Raw genomic sequence first — 26,361 nt, 5'->3', positions numbered from 1 at the left:
CTTGTGTATTGTAAATATTGGTTTAAGCTTGCACGTGAAGACTAAGTGAGACCTATTAGCAGCAGCACTGACATTAAACAGACCATAATAAATACAGTATTTGTTTATTTGTCCTAACCTGTGAATCATTTTTCTTGTTCTAACCCAGCATCCTAGAAGTGCTTGTTTTGTAGGGGACAGTAAAATACATTCTGAGTCTTCCTACATTGTTCATTTCATCATCTTTGTTGGCAAAAATGACATGAAATGTTTTACATTTTTGTCAACAACAAGCAACAACTTATATCACCTAATGTGTAGGGCTGGCTCTGGTCTGGACTCCTGCAAGATTTACAAGCCTTTTAAACCCATTTGTGTACCCACAAAACAAGAAGGACTAAAGCACAGACTTCATGCTGGAATCAATGTTCTCACCATGAATCTATGCTGTCTTACTGTCCCCTAAACTAAGAAAAAAAAGGCACTCAATCGTTTGTGAATGTGAACCTTGTATCTATAAGATAATGTGTGGTCAGAGCCAATGTGATTCAGTGCTCACGTTTTGTGTTGGACTTGAGTGCGTGGGATGAGTACTGCACATTTGAGAGCCAAACTTCTCCGAATTGGATAAAAATATATCTCTTTTGCTCCGGTGGGTTATGAGAGACTGGGCCCCTGGGCACAGATATGCCAAAGGCCCCACTGCCTTTTCTCCATAGGAGCAAGACACACAGTCTTTGTGTGGGTTTTACTATTTTGTTTGTATTGCATGTCTTTGTAGTTGTTCTGCATCTTTTGTGTGTGTGTGTGTGTGTGTGTGTTTATTTATGCGTGTTCTCTATATTATTATGCTAATGATGACTCATGCTCATACTGCATTCTTACATAGTTTTATGCCACTGATGTTCTCATATGTTCTCCTATATGTTGTCTTTAAATGTGAAGCAACATTAATGTAATGAACTATGCCATATATATATATATATAAAGTTACCATTGTCATTTTGTGTCTTTGTGGTAATTTTATGTCACCTTATAGTAGTTTTGCGACTCTTTTCTGTCATTTGTTTTTCCTTGAGGTAATTTGTGTCTCTTTTTTTGGTCACTTTGTGTCTCTTTGTGGTTGTTTTCCCGCTTGTTGTTGTTATTTTGTGTCTCTTTGCAGTTTCTTTGCATCTCTTTGTAGTCTTTTTGTGTCTCACCCTGGTTGGTATGTGTTAATTTGAGTGACACTCTGCAGATGAAGGCCAGGGGGCTCCCTGACACTTAGATTGAGTCCCTGGGTCTGTGCCCGGTAGGCCTGTTCAGTAATCCGTCCATGATTATGCTTCCTTTAAAAGGCATTGTCACACATTCACACTTTGTTGCATAATTGATTCCCCATTCAAACTAGAAACACAGCTTCAGTTAGTAAACAGTGCCATCTTGTGGTGAGTGAGATGCTAGGTGTTCATTCCTTTTCCTGGTTTTCCTTACTGGCTTGTTATTTTATCCTCTGTACAAGTGTTACACTCAGTGCACTCTCCTTGAATGACACAAATATGGTTTGTACGAACATCCCTTTTCACAGGAGTGCTTTTATAGAGCAAGAGGAAGTAGCTCAAACTGCACACAACAAAAGAGGCAGTTTAACAGACAGGAAGCATTGACATAGCCATTCATTTACATCCATTTACACAACTATATATGATTAATGATATATGTTTTCTCTCCAGCATCAAATCAAAGTGTTACAGTGAAGTGGTACAATTAATGTCGACGCTCATTTCTTAAAATGTGACTGAAAATCTAAATGTTGCAAAGTGTTTTAAAAACAACACTCCTGCCAACTTTTTGTATTTTTTTTTTTTGACCTTTTTGGAAGTTTTAATTCTTTCTTAGTTCATATCCATTTTTTGACATACAGTGACAGCATGTCTGCGATTTTAACACTCAGCCCAAATGAACTCATGGCTCCACCCCCACCCATGAGCCCCATGTGACCTAGTGTCAGGGTGAGGCTCTGTGTGCACTTGTTTCTGAGGGTTCGACTGCCACACCGGACCAGGAGGCCAAGGCTCGAACGGAGGGAGAGGTGCAGTGTTTCTGGAGCCATGGATTACCAACAGAAACTGGCCGAAAAACTCACCATCCTCAATGAGAGAGGGAATGGGGTGTTAATACGCATGAACTACATTAAAAAGGTGAGGGAGAATAGGAAGGCTTACAGAGGCGAGTTGTCCGTGTAACAGAAAGAAGGAACTTGATTTTGACCTTATATGCTTATGCTGTGGTAGTCTTCTCAGAATTTGTGTGTGCATACATTTGTTACACTATACAAAGATACATTTAACAGTAAACATATCAGTAGTTATTCACTGCTTAGGAATAAACTAAAATTGAATCATATTCAGAAGCATAAGCATTGATTTCTATTATCAGATCATGTAGAACTATTAAAGGGGAACAAGAGCTTGATTGTACTGATAACAATCTACATTTGTATTTATAATACGAATTATAATAATGGTATAAAGCCAAACATGTTAAATGACTTTCTCTGCCATACAGGACTGTACAACGTATTCTCATAAGGACGAAAACCACCAGTAATAGCTCAGTACTTCACTGCTTTTTAATATCAAGAAACTCTCTAAAAGCTGTAACTCAGACTGCAGTAATAAAACGATGTGAGATAGTTATAACAACTATGTGCTTTGTTGTCCAGGCAGCACTGTGTTCCAGCTCACTTCTGAGCTTGTTTCTCCGAAAGCGGAAGTGCAAACAGGAAGTCAGTCTGAGCTGTCAGTCACCTCAAATTTCAGTTATTTTAAACCGAATGCTGTGAAAGTCACACGGCAGATTCAGGCACATGCAGAGGGAGCACCCACCTCTTTGCACCTTGATGTCAAAGGTCCAAAGCCAAGATATTATACTGCATATTATATAAAATCCACTTATAATAAATTTTGAAATGATTCTACTCTACTCTTTATTTTACTCAATCTGAAAAAGTCCAAAGTCAAAAATATCATTATATACACATCTTTAACTTGTCATAAAAACCTTTCCTTCATAAGTTAGCTGAAATTTTCCATTGGACTCCTGTTTTGATGAAATGTTCACATGATTTTATTGTACAGTTTTTGAGAAATATAAAAGGAAAGTCCTCTCACAACACATTTTAACACATTTATAAATCCCTGGTATTGGAAATTTCAATATGTTATATAAAATTTTCAAAGGATTCCTGTTCGGGATGACCCTGATTATGACCATGACAAATTTAATGTGATTTCCTCGTACAGTTTTTGAGCGCATGGGAGACAATGATACAGTATGATGCAGTTTGTTGTAAGCTTACATGTTGCATTTTCTTATAATCTGGGTTGGTTTGATTAGGTTATACTTTACATTATGTTGGTGCACGGTGTTTTAAAATATAGTTCCATGTGCTCATTTTTAACTTTGAGCACCTGCCTTCCTAAAGGTCTCTGCATGGCCCTGATCAGATCAGATGCAAACAGACGAGTGAAACATAATGAAAAAATTGGAGAATGTCACTATAAGATGACTCCAGAGATAGTATGATTGGTTTATTAACTGCAACCAGCAGCTCTATAGGCTGCTCTGTTGGTTGGTCAGTTGGTCCAAAAAAAATTACCCACCCTTTTGGTGGCAACGGTATGGAGTTCTAGTGAGTGTGTGTGTGTGTGTTTGTATGTGTGAAGGTGTGTGTTTGCGAGAGCCTGGTCTCACTCCGAAGTTGTCGAAATCCAGTGCTTGGGCAGTGACTTGTGGCATCAGAAACCAATGAAAAAAGGCTTTCTTTGACATCCGCATGATACGTGGCCGGTTGCCCTTATAGTTCAACAGTGCTTGGTGGCGTCAGGGGGAAATGGGGCTGGACAAGGACAAAAGTTAAGGTGGTGAAAGATTCTTAAGCCAAACCCTTTTCTTTTTTCCTAAACCTAACCACGTGCTTTTGTTGCCTAAGCCATACCATGTGTGTTAGTTGCTGGAGGAAAAAAAAACTTCACTTTGCGGTGTTCTACCAACCTAATGCTTTTATTTTGAAAGAGACTGTATGAAAATGTTTTATTACCTGTGAAAACGGAAGTGTATTTTGAAAGAAGACAATGCATCTAACAGGCAGAACTTGACACGGTGTCCCAGAACATCAACAACCAATGCAACCAGGGAACCTTTCACATCGTATGTGAACGTTGAAAGTCCATGACCAAACGTCAATATGTGATGAGGTCAGAGTGAGAATGCGTTGGTTTGCGATTATGCCAGTTGGTTAGGGGGGGTCTGTGGGAGTGGCCTACAACAAAAAGGCTCCTAAATTGATTCACAGGCATGCACAAGATTTTGTTTAAAGATTGGTCATGAGCCAAAGGACAGCTAATTAACTGTTCATGTCAAATAGGAGTCGGGGGGTTGGATTGGACTATAATGAATAAGCACATAACTTCTAAAAGGATTCATGTAACATGACCAAACTTTGTAAAAAAAACATACAGTCACACAGATAGACAGAAATACACACACAAACACACCATTTGTCATGTGCCCTTTCATGACTCATGAAAGGGCACGTGTCTCAGGGAGGCATCACTGTATTAGCGTCAAGTGTTTGTGAGGCTGTGCGTGTGTGTGTGAATGTGTGAACGTGTAGATTTATGCGTGTACATGGTTGCAGCCATACTATTCTGAATTTCGAGCTTGTTTTGACGACCCAGGCATTATCTTGACGTGACATGCAGGAAGTGAAACACAGGAGAAAACAGACTATGTTTTGTGTACTGTACAGTATGTGTGCATGCACCACACACACACACACACACATACACACACACACACACACACACACACACACACACACACAGACACACACACACACACACACACACACACACACACACACACACACCTCCCTTTCTGTAACCCTATATGAGCATGTGTTCTGTAACATTTATCAGGAGGAGACATGGAAGACCAGTCTCGTTTTAGGCCAGGCGAAGATGTGCTGAGCATGCATGCATTTTTTATTTTCACAGCCAGACTTCACACTCTAGAGCTGCTGCACAGTCTTCAATTGTCAGTTTCTAAACAGACCCACAGGAGCAGTTCAGTTACATATTCTGCTCAAGGTCACTTTGAGGGTGGTTGTTGAGGGAGGTGGGAGAGCATTGTTACCCACTCTGCCCACGATTCCCCCAGCTAGTCTTTGGATTCTTCTTCTGGCAAGCTAACCAGTGGCTGGATGCCACTCAAAATGTAAAAATATTACAGTTTAATCCTGTCGAGAGAGCCCACAGTGCATGATGGCAGGGCTTGAAAATGTGTTAAAAATCAAGGATTTAACTGCCAAACCTCCTGAGTGAAATATGACAAAAATCTGACTGAGTGTGACGGTATGATGTGATAACTGATCGCATCACATCCTCACATCTTTATCCTGTACTAACCCTCTTTACAGATATGTGCAGACCCCAAGTTGCGGCCTTCCCTCCTGACCGATAAAGCCATGGAGCCTGCCGTCAAATACATCAACAAGAAATTCCCCAACATTGACTTCAGAGGAAACATTGTAAGTATGAGTGCCTCCTGGTTTCTACATAAGGACATGCAGGTGCTTGTTTTTCATGACACATAGAGACAGACAACCATCCACACTCACAATCACACCTACGGACAATTTAGAGTCACCAATTAACCTGCATGTCTTTGGACTGTGGGAGGAAGCCGGAGTACCAGAGAAAACCCACGCTGACACAGGGAGAACACACAGGAGGGCTCCCCCACCCTGGATCCGAACTAGAAACCCTCTTGCTGTGAGGCAGCAATGCTAACAACTGCATCGGTGTGCCACCTCAATATGTGTAGCATGTCCATATTGACAAAAGTTTAAACATTTAATATTATCTTTGTTGCATGATGCTAAGCTGCTTAGAACTAGCTCTGTGGCAAGCCTGTGTGTTTTAATAGATTTCACTATTCTGAAAGCCAAGACTTTGTTTAGTCTTAGTCCGCTCCCCCCGTTTAGTATCAATGAGCTGCCTACTAAGTATGTTATTGTGTTCACTCTGTGTTTAAATATTTGTTCATTTCATTTCATTTGCATATGGCTATTGGTTTAATCAGTCACAGGAAGAAGGGCAACAAGAAATAGTTGTCTCACACAGTGTGATGCCTCATAATACCTGACCAGTAATAAAAAGTTCTCATTATTGTTTCTTTGCAGCAAAATCTGACCGGCATACAGCGACAGAAGTCTGAGGTGTTGGCAGCCACAACGAGCTACTACGACTCTTTCCTGGATGTCATAGAGTTCAGGGTGATTATCTCTGTCTGTCTCTTCTGTCTTGTCAAGTTTTAAATTTCAGATTTATTGTGTTTTCACATAACATGACAAGGACCTACATAACAACAGCAGCAGAGGAAGAAACAGAAGCATAACTACATAACAACTGTCGTCATTAACAAACAGTGAAAAACAATGAAAATGGAAAATAAATATATTCCTGAAATACGAAAACACAAATCTGATAATAGAGGACAATGACGGTGTTTGCAGCGCTCTCCTCCCCATTCTCTTTGTTTTCTTCTGCTATTTTGGTTTCCAGAATAAATTTACATATAGAGTGGTTTACTCTTATATAGGAAAATAATTGATTTTATTCCAAATATCAAGGACAGCTCAGTCTGGTTTGGTGCAGCTTGTTACTCGTCTCCTCACATTAGCATATTTCTGTGATGGAGGTCGCAGCCACGCCAATGCATCCCCCGTATTTGTAAGATTGAGAATAACTCAATCATGTTATAGAAATATGCATGTGTAATGATTATTCAGTGACAGGATACTATGAAAATGATAATATGTTTATGTCATGTTTCTAATCTAATCCCTCTCTGTTCTTCATGCAGGACCACGTTTATGAGTTGCTGAACACCATAGATGCCTGTCAGTGCTTCTTTGACATTGTAAGTACAGGCTGCAATATATTTATGTTTATTTATAAGTTGGTGAAAACACTGACGTCAAACACAACATCTGCTGATAATCTGACAAGCTGTCACTCATTTTTATTCATTCTGCTACGATACTGTTTGCTCCTTCCTGCTACTGTATGTGCTGCAGGTCTCTCCACACCACCCCCGGCCCTCAGCTATTCAGTTTGTCAGGTTTTTTTATTATCATAATTAAAGTGGCACCTCTCGCCTTGTGCATTATGTATATCCTACTGGATATTTCAGCGATCTGTGTCTCCTGTGATCTGATCGGCACAGTTAATGTGAGCGTTTTAACCACCTCACAGGGCTTGGATTTATTTGCAGAACATCTGAGCGCAGGACCTCTTTTTTATTTTACTAAATATAACTGCAGACACATCTGTTGTAATAAAAAGTGAATCTTTCATTCATCCCAATAATTCATTTTCTGTAACTGCTTATCCTGTTGGGGGTCGCAGGGGGGCTGGAGTCTATTCCAGCTGACATTGGGGGAGATGATCTGTGATCTTTTCAACTGACACATAATATTAAAGGAATATTTCACCTCAGAACTATCGTAAGCCATTTAACCCCCTCTTGGCTCTAAAGGTGACGATAATATGCTGAGTAAGGGACAATAGCAGCTGTGGTGACAATTCTGTCCGTTACTGTGGATTTACATAAAGACAGGTTTTCAGGTTGGGAAAAGTAACAGAAGATAAAAATGGTTCAAACTACTCCTCATAACCCACTTCTGTCTGTCAGCCTGCAACCCAATCTTCTCGAAGTTGGTCGAAAAAAAGTTTGTATTGTGCATTTCTGTATACCACATATGTTACCATTGTGCATCGTTATGTAGCCGATACATAAAAATGTAATGTTTGTCACGTTTTAACAACACTGAGGTTAAGGCACAAAACCCACCAGGTTACGATTGGAAAACATCATGTTATGGCTTTTTTTTAAATTTGTAATCCCTGCTGGTTTTGAGACAGTGGCACTGAGGAAAAGACAGGAGGCAGAGCTGGAGGTAGCAGAGATAAAGATGTCGAGGTTCTCTTTGGGAGTGCCGAGGATGGATAGGATCGGGAATGAGTACATCAGTGGGACAGCTCATGTTAGAACCTTTGGAGATAAAGTCAGAGAGGCCAGACTGAGATGGTTTGGACATGTTCAGAGGAGGGATAGTGAATGTAAGATGGAGAAGGATGCTGAGGTTGGAACTGCCTGGCAAGAGGCCGAGAGGAAGACCAAAGAGGAGATTTATGGAGGTAAAGAAAGAAGACATGAAGTCAGTTGGTGTGAGAGAAGAGGATACAGAGGATAGGGTTAGATGGAGGCAGATGATTCGCTGTGGAGACCCCTAAAGGGAACGAAGAAGAAGAATCCCAGCTGGAAATGCAGCAGTGTACGGTCATACAACGGTTCTTATGATATCCTATGATGTAGAACCCCATGAATGATGCTACATAATTATTAGTTAATGTAAAGTTATGGAGGTTAGGTTTGGGCAAGTAAGGTTGCTGTTTTTATGTTTAGGAAAAGAAACAAGGTGACAACGTACCTCAAAATGATTCAAAGTTCACATGTTTCCAAACACTGGTCACCTGGAGAAAATCCTTTGGTTTGTAACCCATCGACTTCCCCAGCCTGCCTTCTTACGGGACAGCTTCCCTCTTTACTCACATCAGTGCATTGGTCACATGATTGCAGCCTTCCCAAATATGTAGGTAATACAAGTCTGGCTCATGATTGTGTAGGAGATTTATGAATTTTGGTGCGTTACTTATGAACAGCAAATCACACGAACACTGTGTGCGAACAGTATAAATGCAGCAATGTAGCAGCAAAGAAGGACTGCTTTTTGTGACACTATTACCGGTGCAACACAGTGGTGGATCACTTAAAACTGACCGGTTTTGTGGTTTGTTGTTCTCGAACAGTAGTCTGTAACTTGGCAACCGTCTCCCCAGTGTCATATCACCCATCATCCCCTCCTGCTCTTGATGACAAAGTCAGCTTAAATGCTATGTCACTTTAGAAATGTTGATATGATAAGTATGAAATGTACAAATGTAACGTAAATGTAGTTTGGAGAAACATAACTTTCTCTGATTGACTGGGGTAACTGGGCTGGTATGTTCCAAATTCTCATATTTATGATAACATAAACTGTAGATGAATATAGTTTCTCCATGCATCTTCAACTACTTTTCTCTGCCAGTAACAAAACAGCCTCTCTTACAGGCCTGCAGGGGGTGCATGTGTGTTTTAAAGTCAGTTATTGCCTTATAAAAGATTTCAGCTGATCACTATGAATGTATATACTGACAAATGTGTAAGACAATGGTTGTTTTTAACTTAAAAAAACCCTGAAAAAAGGTTTGATGTTTTTAAACTTAGACAGTCACACTGGAATTTTGATTTCAGGCAGTCAACTTTGACTTCACCAAGAACTACTTGGATCTGATCATCACCTACACATCTGTGATCATAACGCTCTCCCGCATCGATGACAAGAAGGCACTGGTGGGCATGTTCAACTGTGCTCATGAGATGACCAATGGGAGCAGGTGAGAAAACATGACACTGCTTATAGGAAGCGACACCATACATGGAGTTCAAAGTAAACTGATGGATGTGTTTTCCATTCACTCACCCGGATTGATCAAAATAGTATTCAGTCAAGTTGCATTTGCTGAGTGCAGCTTTTTATCTACGACAAACACTTCATTTAAGAGCTTTAATGAAATCCATTACGAGTTTCCACATCCATCAATACCACCATTTCTCTCATCCTCATTATTAATTACAATCTTAATTGCCTCCGACATCAACGGCCCACCATCAACCTTTCCTGAGTGCCAAGTGGTGATCTGACATTTTGAGTCTGCCCTCTTTGCATGATATTTATTTATTCCCCTTCAAAAGGATGCTTATCTCAATGTGACACGTGAGCAGGGAAAACAAACACATACTGTACATTTTAATGTCACATTTGACTTGCACATCCAACACACAGCTAGACCCCTTGAGAGGGAACTGTCTCAGCTCTTCATTATGTCAGCCACTCAATTGACGCCGTAGAAAATTATGTCATTTATATACATTTTTATCACCAATGAAATTCTAGATTGACACGTTTTTGGGAATTATTATAACGTATTAGTTCTTTTCCTTCTTGATTAACTGCACACTGTAATGTATCCTGCAGCGACCCCTCCTACCCGCGGCTTGGCCAGATGTTTGTGGAGTATGATCATCCTTGGAAGAAGCTCACTGAGGAGTTTGGCCCTCACACAAGGGTAAGCTCAGTGTGTCACTGTTTACACACAGCACAGCACAAAGGTGCATCAATAAACAGCTGATGATTTGCTGTAACTGAAACGTGGATGGTGGCACAGTAAAGTAAACTTAATGTTCAGTTTTATTCAACTTTGTTTTGACATTTTTGTTTATGTTTAAATGTTTAAACACAGAACATAAATACTAAATGATACACCCATTTGTTTTGTCTTATTACACCAGAACACCCGAGGGTGATGTGTTGGTACTGTGTGACCACCCAAACATTGTGATGGTTGAATGTCTCATTCCAAAAGCAGTATTATTGATTTGTGGCTAAACCTCTTATTCTCTAGGCCTCTGCTGGAAAATTACATGCCCAAAATGAATTATTTCTCTGCAATGAATAATCTTGGTATCATAATGAAGTTAACACTTACACTTTGCAGTGTAGGAGAAGAAGAAGAAGAACTTTATTTGTCATTATATGAGCAAGCATACAAAGGAATTTCAAACTCCCTGTGGTGCATAATATACATTTTATTAAATTAAATTTAAAATTAGTCACTATGTTAAACAAGACACCACAACAACAAAATAAACACAATGATAACAAAGGAAAAACACCAAAACAGGGCACCAGTCCAGAGAGCTCCAAGCTGTTGCACTACTCCGTGCTGCCATCACTGTGACATGACCTCACTGACTGACACTACTACAGAGGTTTAAGGTTTAAGCATCCATGCAGATGTTGCTGGGTCAGAGTAAATGAAGAAATAAGACAAAATAAATGAAAGATTTTATCTCTGCCTAACAAAACATTACACTTTGGAATCATGCAGTTGCAGCCCAAAAACTCTAGCAAACCAGATGACAACATCTGAATGTTACCTATGCATAGACAGATGCAGATGCAATTTAGAGAGATTTTAGTAGGGGTATGTAAAGGCAAAGTTTCCAGATTGGCTATTTTAGGTTTGTATGCCATCTGTGCCTCTGAGGTAACTGTAAAACTCATTAAATGTAATGCACATGCCACTATAATTATTAATTACATCTAAAAACAACCTTTTTTGGCTTTATTTTGAAAAGTCAATTGATCAATCAGACCTAAATACATGCTCTCATTCATAGAAAACCAGAATAAATGATTGTAATTACAGCTTTAACTGGTCCATACCAAACTGAAATACTTTCTTTATGGTCATTGCTTTGTGCACCGGATGTGTCACATGTTAAAATAGTGTCCTTACCAAACTGTTGCCACAATGTTGGAAGCACACTTGTCTAAAATATTATTGTGTGCTGCAGAATTAAGACTTCCCTGAAGTGGGACCAAGGGAAATTCAAATTATGTATTACTTCACTTGGGCTCAATGTTGAACAGGTTAGATTTTGGTGGTCAAAGGTCAATGTCACCTTGCATCCATCTCATTCTTCTGAACAAGATCTCTCACAAACACCTTGAGGGAATATCTTCAAATTTGGCACAAACCTTCACTTGGACTCAACAATGAACAAATTAGAATTTGATGGTCAGAGGTCAAAGGTCACTGTGACCTCACAAAACATGTTTTTGGCCATAACTCAAGAATTCATTCGAATAGTATATGATGATGAAGTGATGTCATTTTATATCCAAAAGGTCAAAGGTCAGCTCCACTGTGACATCACAATGTTCTGCATATAACATTTTCTGACCATAACTCGACATCATATCAGAACAGAAGAGGAGACATTTGGTTATATACTGAATTGGTGACACTTTTCTGGGGTGTCTACCTTGACACTTAGCTGATGTTATAGATTGTCTGTGCTGCCAGGGGGGAAGATGTGTGTGAAGCATCCATGTTTTCACAGACATGGGTGTAAACTGTAAGTGCAACTTGAGTGGTGTGCGCAGGCATACAGCTGCGAGGTGGTATTTCTAGTTTAACAGTGACAGCTACACCGGTCTGTGTAGTGGATCATTAAGATAAGCCCATATGCAACAAAATTAAACCACAGATTTTCAGCCTCCAGCTCGTTTTCACTATAATTAGGCATGAAGTGTTGGCATTTATCTGTATCTCTGTCATTTTGCGTCTTCCTTTATCTTTGCCTCTCTTCAGCTCACTCATTCAATTTCCTTCTCTGTCTCTCTCCCAGTCAGTGACGGCGGCCTTGCTGTCTCTGAGGATGGTCTACCCACGCAGGAACCTGCCAGCAGAGCAGTGGCGGAGTGCCCAGCTCCTCAGCCTGCTCAGTGCTCCAGCTGCCATGCTGGACCCAGCTTGCTGTGACACTGTGAGTCCGCCCTCCCATCTCCTCCTGTATTTATCTCTCATGTTTTTCCAGTGATGTCAGCCACAGTAATGAGAGAATATGTCAGGGCTAAATTATACAATAACAGTGCAAGTATTGTCTTGAAGGTCAGATACAATCAATTTAACATTAGTAGTTCAATGTCCTTCCATTACGGAGCTATCATTTAGAAAATGATTTATTTTATTGTCTTCTGACCTTTCTCTGCTCATCCCTGAACTTTTATTTCTTCCTATCTCCATTTTCTGCACATTTCAGTCCTCAGTCTCTCTGCTGTCTTTGAGCACGGGCCATTACAGCTCCTGTGATGTAATGTTATGATCCCTATTGCCTGTGGCTTCCTCATATAATAACCACTTCAGTCGTCCAGCCATGAAAGGAACCTCCAGGCAGCAATTTCTTATCAAAAGACACCACATATTTGAGAGCAAAAGATGGCCACTCATTTAAAGTCTATAGAGAATACTGAAAGCTCTCTATATTATTAGATGTGCATTTTTTAAACCACATTTAGGGAGGTCAGTATTTTCAGGAGGAAAAAATACTGTGCATGATGTACAGAGGGTTTTTATGGTGACTAATCTCAGAAAAAAATGTAATTATCTTTTGAAGGTGGAGGAACAGAGTAGCAATGAAAATGCTGATGGCTACCATATAGTTTAACTGACAGGATTGTACTTCATCATACAGTGGGTTTAGTACAGTGGTTCCAACTGGTGGGTCCTGGTCCAAAAGTAGGTCCTGGGTCCATTCTGAATGGGCCACAAGTGACTTGCGAACTTGTCCAGTTTGTAAAAAACACACTTAATTTTGAAGTACAGTGAATTTACAGCACAGAGCTTTTACTTTGAAGTGCAGTTCCCTGCTGTAGAGTGAGTGACGAATGGACAGCTACATGACAGAGACAGCAAACTAGCTCAGTGGCATGGCCAAATGCAAGTATGATGCTAAATAACATTTAACTGACCTTTAACAAATGACTACAGAGAAATCTGGACCCCGTGGCTGGACAAGTTGGGAATCACTGGTTTAGTGCATGCACAGCTGTAGTGAATGTGTCTGTATTGGCAGTTAATAAACGTGTTGTTCACCACAGATGGCATGTGAATACCTGTCTATGGAGGTGATGGAGCGGTGGATCATTAGTGAGTATTACTCATCTTGAATGATTATTTACTTTATCTTTTAATATAAATATATAAACATGATGCAGCATTTTAATTTGTTTGTCGTGTTGTAGCTGAGACACATTTCATACACAATGATATCACATATGAAAAAGCAGAACTATACACAACAGCAGCATTCATAGGAGAATGTTTTTTGTGGATGAATTTCCCTTCAGAGGCATCACCAGTTAACAATGCATATAAATGACTGTAAACAAGACAGGAGCACTGTGTTGTCACATGCAGAACTAGCAGCATTTTAGATTGCATCTTTAATGTTGCTGATTGTGCCCCTTGCAGTCGGCTTCCTGTTGTGCCACAGCAGCCTGAATACCAACCAGGCCTCCCAGGAGCTGTGGAAGATGGCTCTGCGGAGCGGCTTCTACCTCATCCTCACCAGAGACGAGGTGCTCAACATACACAAGGTCTCAGAGGACCTCTTCGACAATATCAAAGGGTACGTAACATGCACGGCTACAGTATACAACTGTCAGAAATAGTCTTAGTTGATGAATAAGAATTGATGTGAATGGATTAAATAGTCTTGCAGTGTTTAGGACAGGTCTCTTTGATTCTTCATTGAAGCTGAATAATAAAGACCTGCACTGAGCCAACATTAGAGGCCTTGAAGAAGCAGTGTTTAGGCTTTAGTAACATCTACTGTAGCGGTGAAGTTGCAGATTGCAACCAGCTGGACACCCCTCCCGTCACCCCGCCCTTTCTAAGCATATAGAGAACCAACAGTGGCCTTAGGTGACATTCTAAATCCTAGAAGCCAAAAACATCTATCCAATTAAGAAAATTATGAATGTTATCTATGAATGTTTGTAATAAACAACATTGTATTGGTAAAAACAATTTCGGAGCAACCACTTGAAAACATAGTTAGCAGCGCTGTTTTCAAAGTAGGCAACGCAATATAACTCTAATGCAAAAGCACAGAGTTTTGTTCATTAGAGAATATATTTTCAACATGTCTAAGAGTAGTAGAGTACTATTGAGAAAAAGAGTATTTATTTTTTATGTGACCAACTTAAAACAGAGATCAGAGATCTGACTGCAGCTACAGTCTGAGATCTCAAGACTTAGTTTTGTCTGTTGCTCGTGCACGGACTGAGCTGGGAAAGTAAGCTTTTATGTACTCTGATCCTCTCACGTTAGAATAACCTTCAAAAAACTCTGTGAAACTCAGTGAATTGTTCTCTTTGCCTGATTTTAAAGCTCTCTTAAGTACAAGGATGAATGAGTCTGTTGGTTATTGTCATTGTGCATAGGTGTTCTTATATTTCTACATGTTACTATGTGTCTTTTATGTTTTCTTCTTGTCATCATGTATCTTTGCTGTATTTTTCTAAATTATATAAGCTTAATTCTTTTTTATTTTTCTGCTCTTTTAATTGTTTTTTTCTCTCCCGAAGTTGAGAGGTGGTCCGTTGTTCAAGTCTGTGGCTTTTTGACCTCTCTTGACACATTTCTCATTTTTTATCATATTGATTTTATGCAGTTTTATGTGTGTGCAAATAAAATTAAAGAAGAAAAAAGCGTGGATTATATAAACTACAGCTTACAGTATAGTAATTACTGATTATGTATTTCTTCATAATTGTTTCAGAAGATAAAAACTGATTCCATTGAAAAGTTAATACATACCAATTCAAAGATGGTAGAGTCGATATTCTTTGGCCACTGTAGTGAATCAATCCATGACTGCTTTAAATATTTAGATGCTTCATTGGCTTCTCATCACTTTCTTTCTTTGTTTTTGTTTTTAGATATAGCAAGCGAGTTGCAGACATCAAGGAATGTCGTGAGCATGCTTTACTCAACAGGTGAGACTGGCAGGAAACTCAGTAAAGTTTTTACAACTTTTGTGTCATAAATATTCACTGGTGTGTATTTACTTTGAAATGAACTGTGGGAACCAAACATTCATGTCCATTTCCTGTGTTATTGCTAGTGGAGCTTTGCACAGAGAGAGGAGGCAGTTCCTGAGAGGAGCGCTGAGGGAATTATATAAAGTTCTGGAGGATGAACCTGGACTTCTGGGACCAAAGGTAGAAGTGCAGTAAAGAGCATAACAGCTGTGCATGAGGAATTTAAATGAGTTCATTACTGCGAGTTATAAGTCCAAAATGAAATTCTGGTCACATGACCAATGAAAAACAGTACCTTTGATCCAGCTGCCATCCTGAACTTGGACTCTGGGGAATATTTGGACAGGAGGGGGGAATGTCTTTGAATGACCCTACATTTCACAGCAATCATGACTTTTACTAAAGTAAGCTGAGACTGTTTCCTAACATTCCTTCTTCTTCCCTGTTCCAATCAAATCCCCAAGGCCCTGTTTGTCTTCATGGCTCTGTCATTTTCCCGTGACGAGGTCCTGTGGCTCGTCAGACACTCTGAGAATATGCCCAAGATAAAGACGCCCGAGGACTACATCGACAAGTAGGTCATAGGTGCAGAGGAAGTTAACCACTGTGGAGGTCACACATTGTTATTTCTGTGTGCAAAAGTATGCAAGCTAGCAAGTTCTACCTCACTGCAACTAAAGTGTGCACAAGAGAGTTTACATTGTCTTTTATTGTTAAAGTTAATAAAAGGTGAATATGTTTGGTGTTAATTTGCTTTTTCTGTTTAACAGTCAGATGGCAGAGCTGCTGTTCCACATGGAAAAGTTAAGAGGTCTGATGACAAAGTACATCCATGTGGTCCAGCGCTACCACATCCAGTACCTGGCACAGTTCGATGCCATGGTTCTCAATGACACCATACAGGTACTTGTTTATATATACCGATCAGCCACAGCATTGAAACCACTGACAGGTGAAGTGATTAACATTGATCATCTTGTTACAATGCAATGTTCTGCTGGGAAACCTTGGGTCCTGGCATTCATGTGGATGCTGCATGGATGCACCACCCACCCAAACACTGTTGCAAATAGTATAAATGAACGAATGAATGCCTTTATTGTTGCTGCATGTTCACATATGACAAAATTTGCTGTCTGTCATGAAAGAAAAACTGTTCCATACACTCAACACACACTCACATACCCACACACTAAAATATGGTGCTATAAAATGGACAAGATTAAATGCATATGCAGCTATTGTACATCTGTCTGTGGTAGTGCAATTTAAAATTGTTGTAGTGGTGGTGGGGGAGGGATGGGGATTTTGGAGGAAGCTCAGTTTGTGTGTGGTTGGGGGGTAAAAACGTTCTTCAGTCTGGAGGTGCAGCATTTCAGGACTATATAGTGTCTTTCAGAGGGCAGCAGTGTGACCAGGAGATGAAAGGGGTGAGTGCTGCCTATAACAATCCTGCAGGCTCTACTGTGGCAGTGAGACCTGTAGATGCCTTCAAGGGGGGGCAGGGGGAGTCCAATATTTTTTTTTGCACTGTGTTGAAAACCCTCTGGAGAGCCACCCTGTCTGCCGCAGAACAGTTCTCATACCAGGCTGTGATGCAGTACGTCAAGATGCTCTCCACTGAGCAGTGGTAGACAGACACAAGTTATTTTGCAGACAGGTTGGATCACCTCGGCGTCCTGAGGAAGTCTCTCTCAGGCCTTTTTCACCAGAGCAGTGGAGTTTACAGTCCACTTGAGGTCCTCGCTGATGTGGGTAACGAGGAGCTCCTTTGTCTTTCTGATCTTTAGTGACAGGTTGTTCACTGAACACCATTCTATCAATTTGCAGACCTCGTCTCTGTACACCCTCTTATTGCAGTGACACTACCTAATGACAGTGGCCCCCTCAGCAGGACAATGCACCATGCCACACTGCTCAAGAATGGCCTGAGGAACATGACAAACAGCTCAAGGTGTCGACCTGGCCTTCAAATTCCCCAGATCCTAATCTGAGCATCAGTGAAGTCCTGGTCCCTTAGATCTGGCTTTGCTCTGACCTGTCGAGGCCCAGACACAGGACCTCTGGGGTTGTCATTTGCTGTCTGACAACGGGACGTTTGAGTCCTGTGGGCTGAGGTGGATTCTTCATTTATTAGAGTTTTTCCCGGCACGTTCCAGGGAGGCTCAATCAGATCGGGATCTCAAGAATTTGGAGGCCAGGTCGACACCTTGAGCTCTTTGTCACATTTCTTGGCCTGTTCTTGAGCAGTTTTTGTGGTGTGGTTTTCCAACAGAAGCTTGCATTGTAATTAGATAATCAATATTATTCACTTCACCTGTCAGTGATTTTAATGTTGTGGCTGATCAGTGTAGATGTACTATACAGTATAATGTGTAACATAAAATTCAGAGTATTTTTCTTTCAATAATTGTGGTGCAGAAAGTGGCACAGAGGGAAAAAACAACATTTTTAATACTGAAAGCATTCAATGTTTTTCTTCTTCAACATTAATACATACATGTATTTCTCCTCTGCAGAACATGTATGTGTGTCCAGAAGAGGAGTCGGTCCTGATGACTTCGTTCGTTTCAACCCTGTCTGCTTTGTCAATCAAACAAGGTATCACAAAAAACACGCTGCAGATTATTTTAGCTTCTGTAGATACATTTAAAATTGGCATGAGAAATGATGAACAGTGATGGATTCAGTTTTACTCTGCAGTGGAAAACAAGGAGGAGTTTGATTTCAGAGCTCTGAGACTGGACTGGCTGAGATTGCAGGTAGATAGGTTTGTTAAAACATAATCAAATATCACACTTTATTCAGTTATCATTGTAAAACCACTCTTAGGTTTTCTTTCTCTTCTGTTTCAGGCCTACACAAGTGTGAACAAGGCCCCTCTTCCACTAAAGGAGTACCCAGACTTGGCGAAGGTGATGAACATGATTCAATTTCACACCAGGATGGTGGACAGCGTGGATGAACTTCTGCAGGAGACATCTGAAGTGTCCATTCTCGGGTCAGTCTCTTCTTCTCTTCTCTTCTCCTCTCTTCTCTTCTTTTCTCTTCTCTTCTCTTCTCTTACAAATTCAAGATGTCTCAACTGTTTATTCTCCTGTTTGTTTCTCAGTTACTACCCGCGTGTCTTTGAGAAGATGTTCTGCCAGAGCAGCGAGGAGGTGACCATGAAGCGTTACCTCATGGCCTTCCCAGCTGCGTGTTCTCACTTCAGCCAGTGTGGACACCCTCTCTGCCCAGAAGAGGTCAGTGTTCAGTTGTTTCCCTAACAAGCCATTAATCACCAGCTGAGACGCATTGAAGACTCTGGTTACACTCTGCATGAAGTTTGATCCCTAACACTTTCACGTCACCGTCTGCATCATGACAGCAACATGCCGTTTATTCAAATGACAACTTTTAAGTCATAGGTATACATGCCGTTTGAAACACTGGACATGAAACAGCTCCTTCACAGTAAGCTAAATGTAGTTTGGGAGATTATGGGTGAAAATATGCCTTCTATTTTCGTGTGTGTGTGTGTGTGTGTGTGTGTGTGTGTGTGTGTGTGTGTGTGTGTGGTTTCGTACATGCTTGACTCTCCTTCACATGTGCTCACACACACTGCACTTGTTTGTGTTTCTAGACCGAGGCAATGGAGAAGAAGACTCTGCGCCTGTGTGTGACCTTCTTGGAGCAGTTGGCCAAGCAGACCAGCGGTGTTGTGTTAGAGATATGTGCTGAGCAGTGCAACCTCAATGACCAGGTGAAGGCTATTTCAGGTTCTTCAAAAAAAACTCATTATCTTGCGCAGATTGATTCTGCCAAACTCCATATCCAAATATAATCACACTAGTCCCAGCTTGGCATCAGTGGGTTTAGCTGGCGGCAGTGGACAGACTTGAGAATTTGAATGATAATACAGGTCTAAAATTCTGGAGTTGATTAATGCAGTGTTGTTTCTCTAATCCCTGGAGGAAAATATGAGGAGTGTTTACTTTTTGACTGAGTGCTTCCAACGTGAATGCAAAACTCCCATGTTTGTATTTGAGCATGTTACCCAATATTTGCTTGGCTGAATTCTTCATCCCTCTTTCTCTCTCTGTTTCTTCCCCTCCCCTTCTCTCCGTCTCTGCATCCACCTCTTTCCACTTGATAACCCCTCAGCTGCAGCCCAAGCACTGTGCCGAGACCATCAGCGCAGCTCGCCATAGAAAGCAAAAGAAGCCGTTGCCAAAGAAGGGAGAGGTCCAGAAAGAGAAACCGGGCGCTGAAAGCCTGAGGAAGGACCGCACAGTTGTTACCAAGTCAGCTTTTCTTTTTGTTTTTCCCACTTTCCTGACTTATCTCTCTCTGCTTGATCCTTAGGAAAAGTTTCCTTTTAGAAAAGTGAGCAAAATTAAAGGAGCAGTGTGTAAGATTTAGGGGGATATAGTGGCTTCTAGGGGTGAGGGCTGCAGATTACAACAGCTGAAACTTTTCCCACTCACCTTCGGTGCTCATTGTGCAGGAGGTTCTTTTTTTACCAGGAGCCGAATTGTCTGCAAAGGTCTCTTCCTCTCCAAAATAAACTGAATAATAACACTGTTGCAATTAAAATGTAGTCAGAGGTACTTTATGTTCTTGTCCTTACTTTAGTTATTAAGCTTCTTTGTGCAATAGTTTAACAAACTTTCAGCAATTCCTTAAGTATAAGACCAAGATACGGACATAAACATAAATTCTTAAGTAAACATTTTAAGGAAACCTTAAAGAGAAGACTTGAGGATGTTTTGTGCAACCATTTTTTTTTTTTAAAAAAAGGAAACCTTAATTCGGACTTAAAGGAAATCTTAAGGTGCTTTGTGCAACCAGTCCCAGATGTTAAGGAGGTTTTCACCCGGAGCCAAATTATCAGCAGATAATGGACGCGGTGATTTAAACCGGTAAAAACAGTGAATCCAGCAGTTTCACAAGAAAAAAAATCGTGGCAGACGCAAAACACAAAATGGCCCCATTTAAAGCCAGTGTTTGGTTTGTCTGTTCTGGGCTACTGTAGAAACATGGTGGACTCTGTGGATGGGGTCCCACTCCCTATGTACAGTAGATATAAATGGCTCATTCTAAGGTAACAAAAACAAAATTATTCCTATTTTCATGTGATTATACACGGAAGAAAACATGCTTATTATATTCCAGGCCTGCAAGTATATCCTCCTAAATCCTACACACTGGACCTTTAATACATCTCTGATTTCTGGAGACATGCAGCATTATCACCATCACTTTTTCTGGTCAAAGTACAGTTAAATAAACATTCAGCAGTGGATGATTCTGCCAAGGTCTGAGGCAGGTTAATGCAGTTCATGTTGGTAGAAATATTCTAATTTCTGCTGACATTTAGAAATGACTTTATTCACCCCAGCTTCTTTCCTGTTATCAGGAGGACAGGATTAAAATGCTCTCACAAACAAGGCATTATTTGTTCTGAACTTTATTACCCGTCAACTAGAATCGGGGTTGACAGGTACTGAATCAGACTATATTCAGTGTAATATAATAAGAAACAAAACACCTTGGTGCATTAAAAAAAGAAAACGCTTTTACTGGCAGCTCATTTTAAGTTGGCATCTTCATTGTTTTGATCATATTCTATATGTCGCCACAGTCAGAAAGCTCACTAATTAATTCTGAAGAGTTGTAATACTGTCTCTCTCCCTGCTCTCAGTTTCCCCCCGCCACTGCCTCAGTCTGGAGATGTTTTACAGTTCTCATGTTGTTACCTTATTTGCCTGAGAAAAGGGTGTTCATACTACAGTCATTGTCAAAATATTTGTCTTAAGTTCCTAAAGACTTCCATTTCTCTCTCTGTGTCTCTCTTCTCCAGTATAGACAAGATGCACCTGATGCTGACAGAGCTCTGCTCCTCCTACGGCCTCTGCAGTGACTTTATTGTCTTCAACCACATCGTTGTTCCCACAGAGTTCCTCCTTTCTCATCTGGAGACACGCCTCTCTGAGTATGCTGAGTGGGAATGGGGGCATTAATATATGTGTCTGATAACTAGTTGCTTAGTAGCATGCATATTAGTAGCATATTGGTTCTTTATTGTCATTATAAAGCACTTATAGGCTAAATGTCTTATTCTGCATGACCATATTCTACAGCGTCTAGACCATCAACTAAGAGTTTCCTCCCAATAACCTTCTAATTACTGCTTATTGATAGGAAATAAGGAACTTGTTGAACACGAATTACGATCTTAATGTGCGTTGCTCAGTATGGGCCTTATACGATTGCAGGTTAAGTGATGGAAAATGGTGGTATTTTAGAACAAAGTCAGCACATGTAGAAAAAATCCCTTTATTAATGGACCACTTCAGAGATTTTCAAACACATCTATTAAAATGTATTGCCTCATCACTTAAGAATAGGGTCTGTTAAAGCTAAAGATGGTAACTTTCATGAACTGTCACTATGTTTGACAGACGTACATGAGACAGATAGTCTGTAAAAAAATGTCCCTACTCCTCTTGCTACTGCCTCTGATGGCATTCAGTAGAATCAGGCCACGGCGGGGTCAGCCACAACCAATCAGAGCCAAGGAGTCTCTAACGCAGCTGTCAGTCATGTCAATCATTCCATGAACTGTGATCAAACTGTCAAACTAGGCATCGCTGATCAAATATGAATCAAGATTCTGTTACAGCGTGGCCTATTCTCACCTCAAATGTTTTCAGAGACATATTTCAGTGTCCTGTTTCGCTATAAAATTAGAAAGTTTGTCCAGCTAGCGGGCAGTGCTTGTGTCTCCTGCATTTAAATGTATCCAACATGGTGGCCAGGTCACTAACATTCTTATTTTACAGCTAAGCAGTACGCTAAAATATGTGGCCAAAAAGATCTGAGATGAGAAACAGGATGCAGTAACAGCATCTCTTACATTTGCTCAGTGCTTCCCAGTTTGACAGTTTGACTGCAGTTCACAAGCCATGACTGACATGATTGACAGCTGCGTTAGAGACTTCTCAGTGTTTTTTTTTTAAAGATTATTTTTATGGGCCTTTTGCCTTTATTGACAGGACAGAGAGTGAAATGGGGAGACAGAGAGAGAGAGAGAGAGTGGGGACTGACATGCAGCAAAGGGCTGCAAGCCGGATTTGAACCTGCGGCCACTGTGGCAAGGCGATGCCTTTGTACATGGGGTGCCGGCACTATCCACTACACTACCGACGCCCCGGGGCTTCTCAGTGTTGACTGGTTGTTTTCGTTCACATACAGTCAAGTTATTAGAAGCACTACATGGCAATAGAGTAGGCAGAGGAGTATGATTTTTTTTCCACAGATTATCTGTCAGATTATCTGTGTTAATACAGTGACAGCTTCAGCAAATATACAAAAAGTTCCTTTTTTTTAATAAAACTTACCATCTTTTGTTTTAATATAAAGTGTTACCATGTGTCCCAATAAATGTGGATGATGGATGATGATCCTGAAAGTGTGTAAAAAGTCCCTGAGGTGACATTTGCAATTTCCCCTATCTCATGTGCAGCAGTAGAGCTTAGATTTTTTTGCATGTGTCACTTCAGCGGCTCCGTAAACAATTACTGTCAGAAATATGCTAATAACTGACACGAGCGCCCACTTTCATTGTGAAAGGAACACATTGTCGATGTATTATTGTTTCCTCTGCCAGTGCGTAAATGTGCTGTGCGACTGTACCTCAGTGTACTAACAAAGCACCATCATTTCCCTGTTTTTGACTCCATGTCCACACTGCTTACATTCACACTGTCCAGTGTGCTGACCTCCCTGCTGAACAGGGGCTGTTGAAATGTTAAACACCAGGATGTGACAGAGTGCTGGGAGACCTCAGAGGCATCTCACACCGCATCCTTTCCAATTGTCACTTAGAGATTTGCACACATTTTTTTGTCCTGACAATTAGGGAATCATTTGGAGCTTGTCTCTTGTGAAATGTCTCCTCCATCACTATAATGAACCCTGCGTTTCTATCCGATTCCCCCGTGTCAGACTGTGCTGCACTGACTTAAAAATCTGCGAAGAGATTCATCATGTCACTCCCTTGCTCTGTGTCATTTCAGTACTAACTGTTATTTAGATTAGGGATTGGTACCAGGGCAACCTAATGTTTCTGTGTGTATGCTCTGCTTAGTCTCCCTGTCTTAGCTGATGATTATCTCCCCTGTCACCCTAAAATTAGCACCCTTGAGTAGCAGCAAGCTCTCGGTGATTGGTCCCTCCATGGCCAAAATTGTAAATCCAGTCTAGTCAGCGAGAGGAAGAGCAAGAACGAAGGGCCCTGCCAGAAAATAAATACAATTGCAGTGACGCCCTGGAGCGGTGAATGTGCTGACCTAATGAGAGTATAGTACCATGCCACCATGGCTCGTTTAAGCCATTTTAAGGTCCCATCTGTCCGCTCTCAGCCCACTCTGGCCTGGTTATAAATGACGTTGGTTAAACATGTTTGTCCAGGATCATCGTGAGAATGGCCAATTACAACCAGACCACCCAGGAGATAGCCCGTCCTTCGGATCTGCTGGCAGGGGTAAGAGCCTATACAGCCAGCCTGCACTGCCTCTCCAGCTACATCAATGTGGATGTCACCCGGCTGGTGAAAAACGTCCTGCTGCAGCAAACACAGCCCCTGGACTCCCGTGGAGGGCAGACCATCACGACTGTCTACACAAACTGGTGTGTGTAATATATAGAGCTGTATCTACTGTATGCTGCATACAAGTGTCCATTTAACCTTCATCCTACCAACAAATTTAGCACACAAGGACTTCAGATGGGGTCCCTGAGGACCCCAAGAAAAAACAACAGTAAGAAATAACCATCACAGCAAAATGTTAACTTAAACCTTCTCGAAACCTCATTAGTTTTGAATTTAATGTCATCTAGTAAAAACAGATTATTATTATTTTTTTAGGAAAGTTACACTTAGAGGTCTAATGTTTAGGATTTGGTGGCATCTTGCGGTGAGTTTACAGATTGCAACCAACAGAAACTTCTAAAGGGTCCAAGTGTGTAAGAGAACTATGGTGGCCAACGCAAAAACACGACAGGTCCTATCTAGAGCCAGTGTTTGGTTTGTCCACTCTGGGCTACTGTCATCTTACTGTAGGAAGAGCAGTATTCAGGGTCATCGTCAGAGCACATGAGGGAATCTGTGTTTATCTTCTTTAAAATACCTGACTTCAACATCATCAACCCCATGGAATCTGTCTGCAGCTATACATGTCTCAAAGTGGAAGCCTTAAAGAAAATGCTAAGTTTGCATTTAGCAGGCTATGAAGTATTGGTTAAAAGTGAGGTGGTTAAAGTAAGGGTAAGTGTAATGGGTTTGTCTCGTACTAGTGTTGGGCGCAGTTTAGAGGGGTGTATCATGTACGCTACAAATGGAATGTGTCTGTAGCTTTAACTGTATCTCTGCCTGTAGGCCAAAGGGACGAAGGGGGCAGATGTGTAGGTATGGTGGATGAGTCACATAGCTGCTCCAGCCGCAGCCATACTTACTCGGCCGGCGAGCCAGCTACCTCTGGCTTAGCTTTCCACTAAATGGGAAAAAATTTATCTGATCGCATGGCTCCTCTAGACTTTCAGAAAATTATTGGACCAAATGAATCAAATCCAGATAGTGAAACAATTCATTTTGCAGGAGTTGTGATGCTCAAAAAAATGTATTCACTGATTAACAGATGTCTCTTTCACAATGTAAGTCTAAAAAAAGTCTCTTTGGGCCCCATGGCATCATGTCATGGACCTGAAGTGTACTTACATGGTTTGGCCACTATGTCAAATTGGCTTCAAAATCCAGTGCACATCCTGGAAGCCTGCTACCCTTCTAACAATGTGTGATACTTTAAGTTAGGACTCATGGCATACATGAACTCCATCTATTTAAACTGCATAGGTGATATAAGGGTGAAAATATTTCATAGGACCCCAATACATGGGTACGTCTAAAACAGAACTTAAAACAGACACAGAAATCAATAATATGAAGTCATTAGGAACAAACTGACTGACAAACTCATGAAAATTGAATGACAGAATAAATATGACAAAACATCACGTATCAGGAAGCATCATGCAGGCATATATTCAAGGGTATGGGTTTTGTTTCAACATTTGGGGGACACACATGTGAAATGGGGGATTTCAGGGTCCTCTGCCAGAAAATTTTGAACATCAAACACTGAATTTCCTCCATTCTGTTGATTTTTTTTTGCACCAATTTTTGTAAGTCCCGTTATTCTCACCCCTTTTCTTTGTCACTCACTTTCACTCTCTCTGTAATTCAAACATCTGCTGAGTAAAGGCTGAGGAACTTAAGTTCTGTTTGTTTTTCCTTCATCTCAGGTTCCTGGAGAGTCTCTTGCGTCAGGCAAGCAACTCCCTCATCGTTCACTGTCCCACGATGCACTGCTTTGTCAACCAGACTACTGACAACGAGCCAAGTTTCAGAGCAGAGGAGTTTTCAGATATAGCAGGTTGGGCCCCAGAGCTTTATTACAGTCATTTATTCTGTAGCATAAATCAATATGTCAATTTGAGCTGTAAGGTTCATCTGTCATTTTAGCTGGATGAATGCTCACAGCTCTATTAAATAAGTTAGAAGTGTTACCTCACCTCTGTCTTTCAGTACCTCGCCTCTGTCTTTTAATAGAGAGTGACTGAGGAGGTGGGAGACAAGTATTACACAGCTGCAGAAGTGTACAGTTTATACAGCTGTTCATCGACTTTAATTGCATGTTGCATCGTTGGATAAATGAATTCAGATGACA

General features: G+C 40.8%; 1 protein-coding gene across 1 annotated transcript in view; it reads left to right on the top strand.

The window, feature by feature from the left end:
* Nucleotides 1–1,970: 1,970 nt before the first annotated feature.
* The window catches only part of nckap1l (NCK associated protein 1 like), a 40,755-nt gene continuing 16,364 nt past the window's right edge, over nt 1,971–26,361 (top strand). Inside the window, exons 1-22 of the mRNA XM_033627807.2 lie at nt 1,971–2,162; nt 5,444–5,554; nt 6,209–6,301; nt 6,892–6,948; nt 9,388–9,530; nt 10,172–10,262; nt 12,391–12,528; nt 13,643–13,691; nt 14,016–14,172; nt 15,488–15,544; nt 15,673–15,769; nt 16,054–16,163; nt 16,360–16,492; nt 18,109–18,190; nt 18,293–18,351; nt 18,445–18,590; nt 18,702–18,834; nt 19,215–19,334; nt 19,736–19,875; nt 21,435–21,566; nt 24,047–24,265; nt 25,937–26,067. Coding sequence (XP_033483698.1) covers nt 2,073–2,162; nt 5,444–5,554; nt 6,209–6,301; nt 6,892–6,948; nt 9,388–9,530; nt 10,172–10,262; nt 12,391–12,528; nt 13,643–13,691; nt 14,016–14,172; nt 15,488–15,544; nt 15,673–15,769; nt 16,054–16,163; nt 16,360–16,492; nt 18,109–18,190; nt 18,293–18,351; nt 18,445–18,590; nt 18,702–18,834; nt 19,215–19,334; nt 19,736–19,875; nt 21,435–21,566; nt 24,047–24,265; nt 25,937–26,067 — 2,488 coding nt within the window. The 5' untranslated portion in view covers nt 1,971–2,072. The remainder of the gene's footprint in view (nt 2,163–5,443; nt 5,555–6,208; nt 6,302–6,891; nt 6,949–9,387; nt 9,531–10,171; nt 10,263–12,390; nt 12,529–13,642; nt 13,692–14,015; nt 14,173–15,487; nt 15,545–15,672; nt 15,770–16,053; nt 16,164–16,359; nt 16,493–18,108; nt 18,191–18,292; nt 18,352–18,444; nt 18,591–18,701; nt 18,835–19,214; nt 19,335–19,735; nt 19,876–21,434; nt 21,567–24,046; nt 24,266–25,936; nt 26,068–26,361) is intronic.

The sequence above is a fragment of the Epinephelus lanceolatus genome, chromosome 1 (genome assembly GCF_041903045.1).
Source record: "Epinephelus lanceolatus isolate andai-2023 chromosome 1, ASM4190304v1, whole genome shotgun sequence".
Lineage (NCBI taxonomy): Eukaryota > Metazoa > Chordata > Actinopteri > Perciformes > Serranidae > Epinephelus > Epinephelus lanceolatus.
This window is presented reverse-complemented; position numbering and strand designations above follow the sequence as displayed.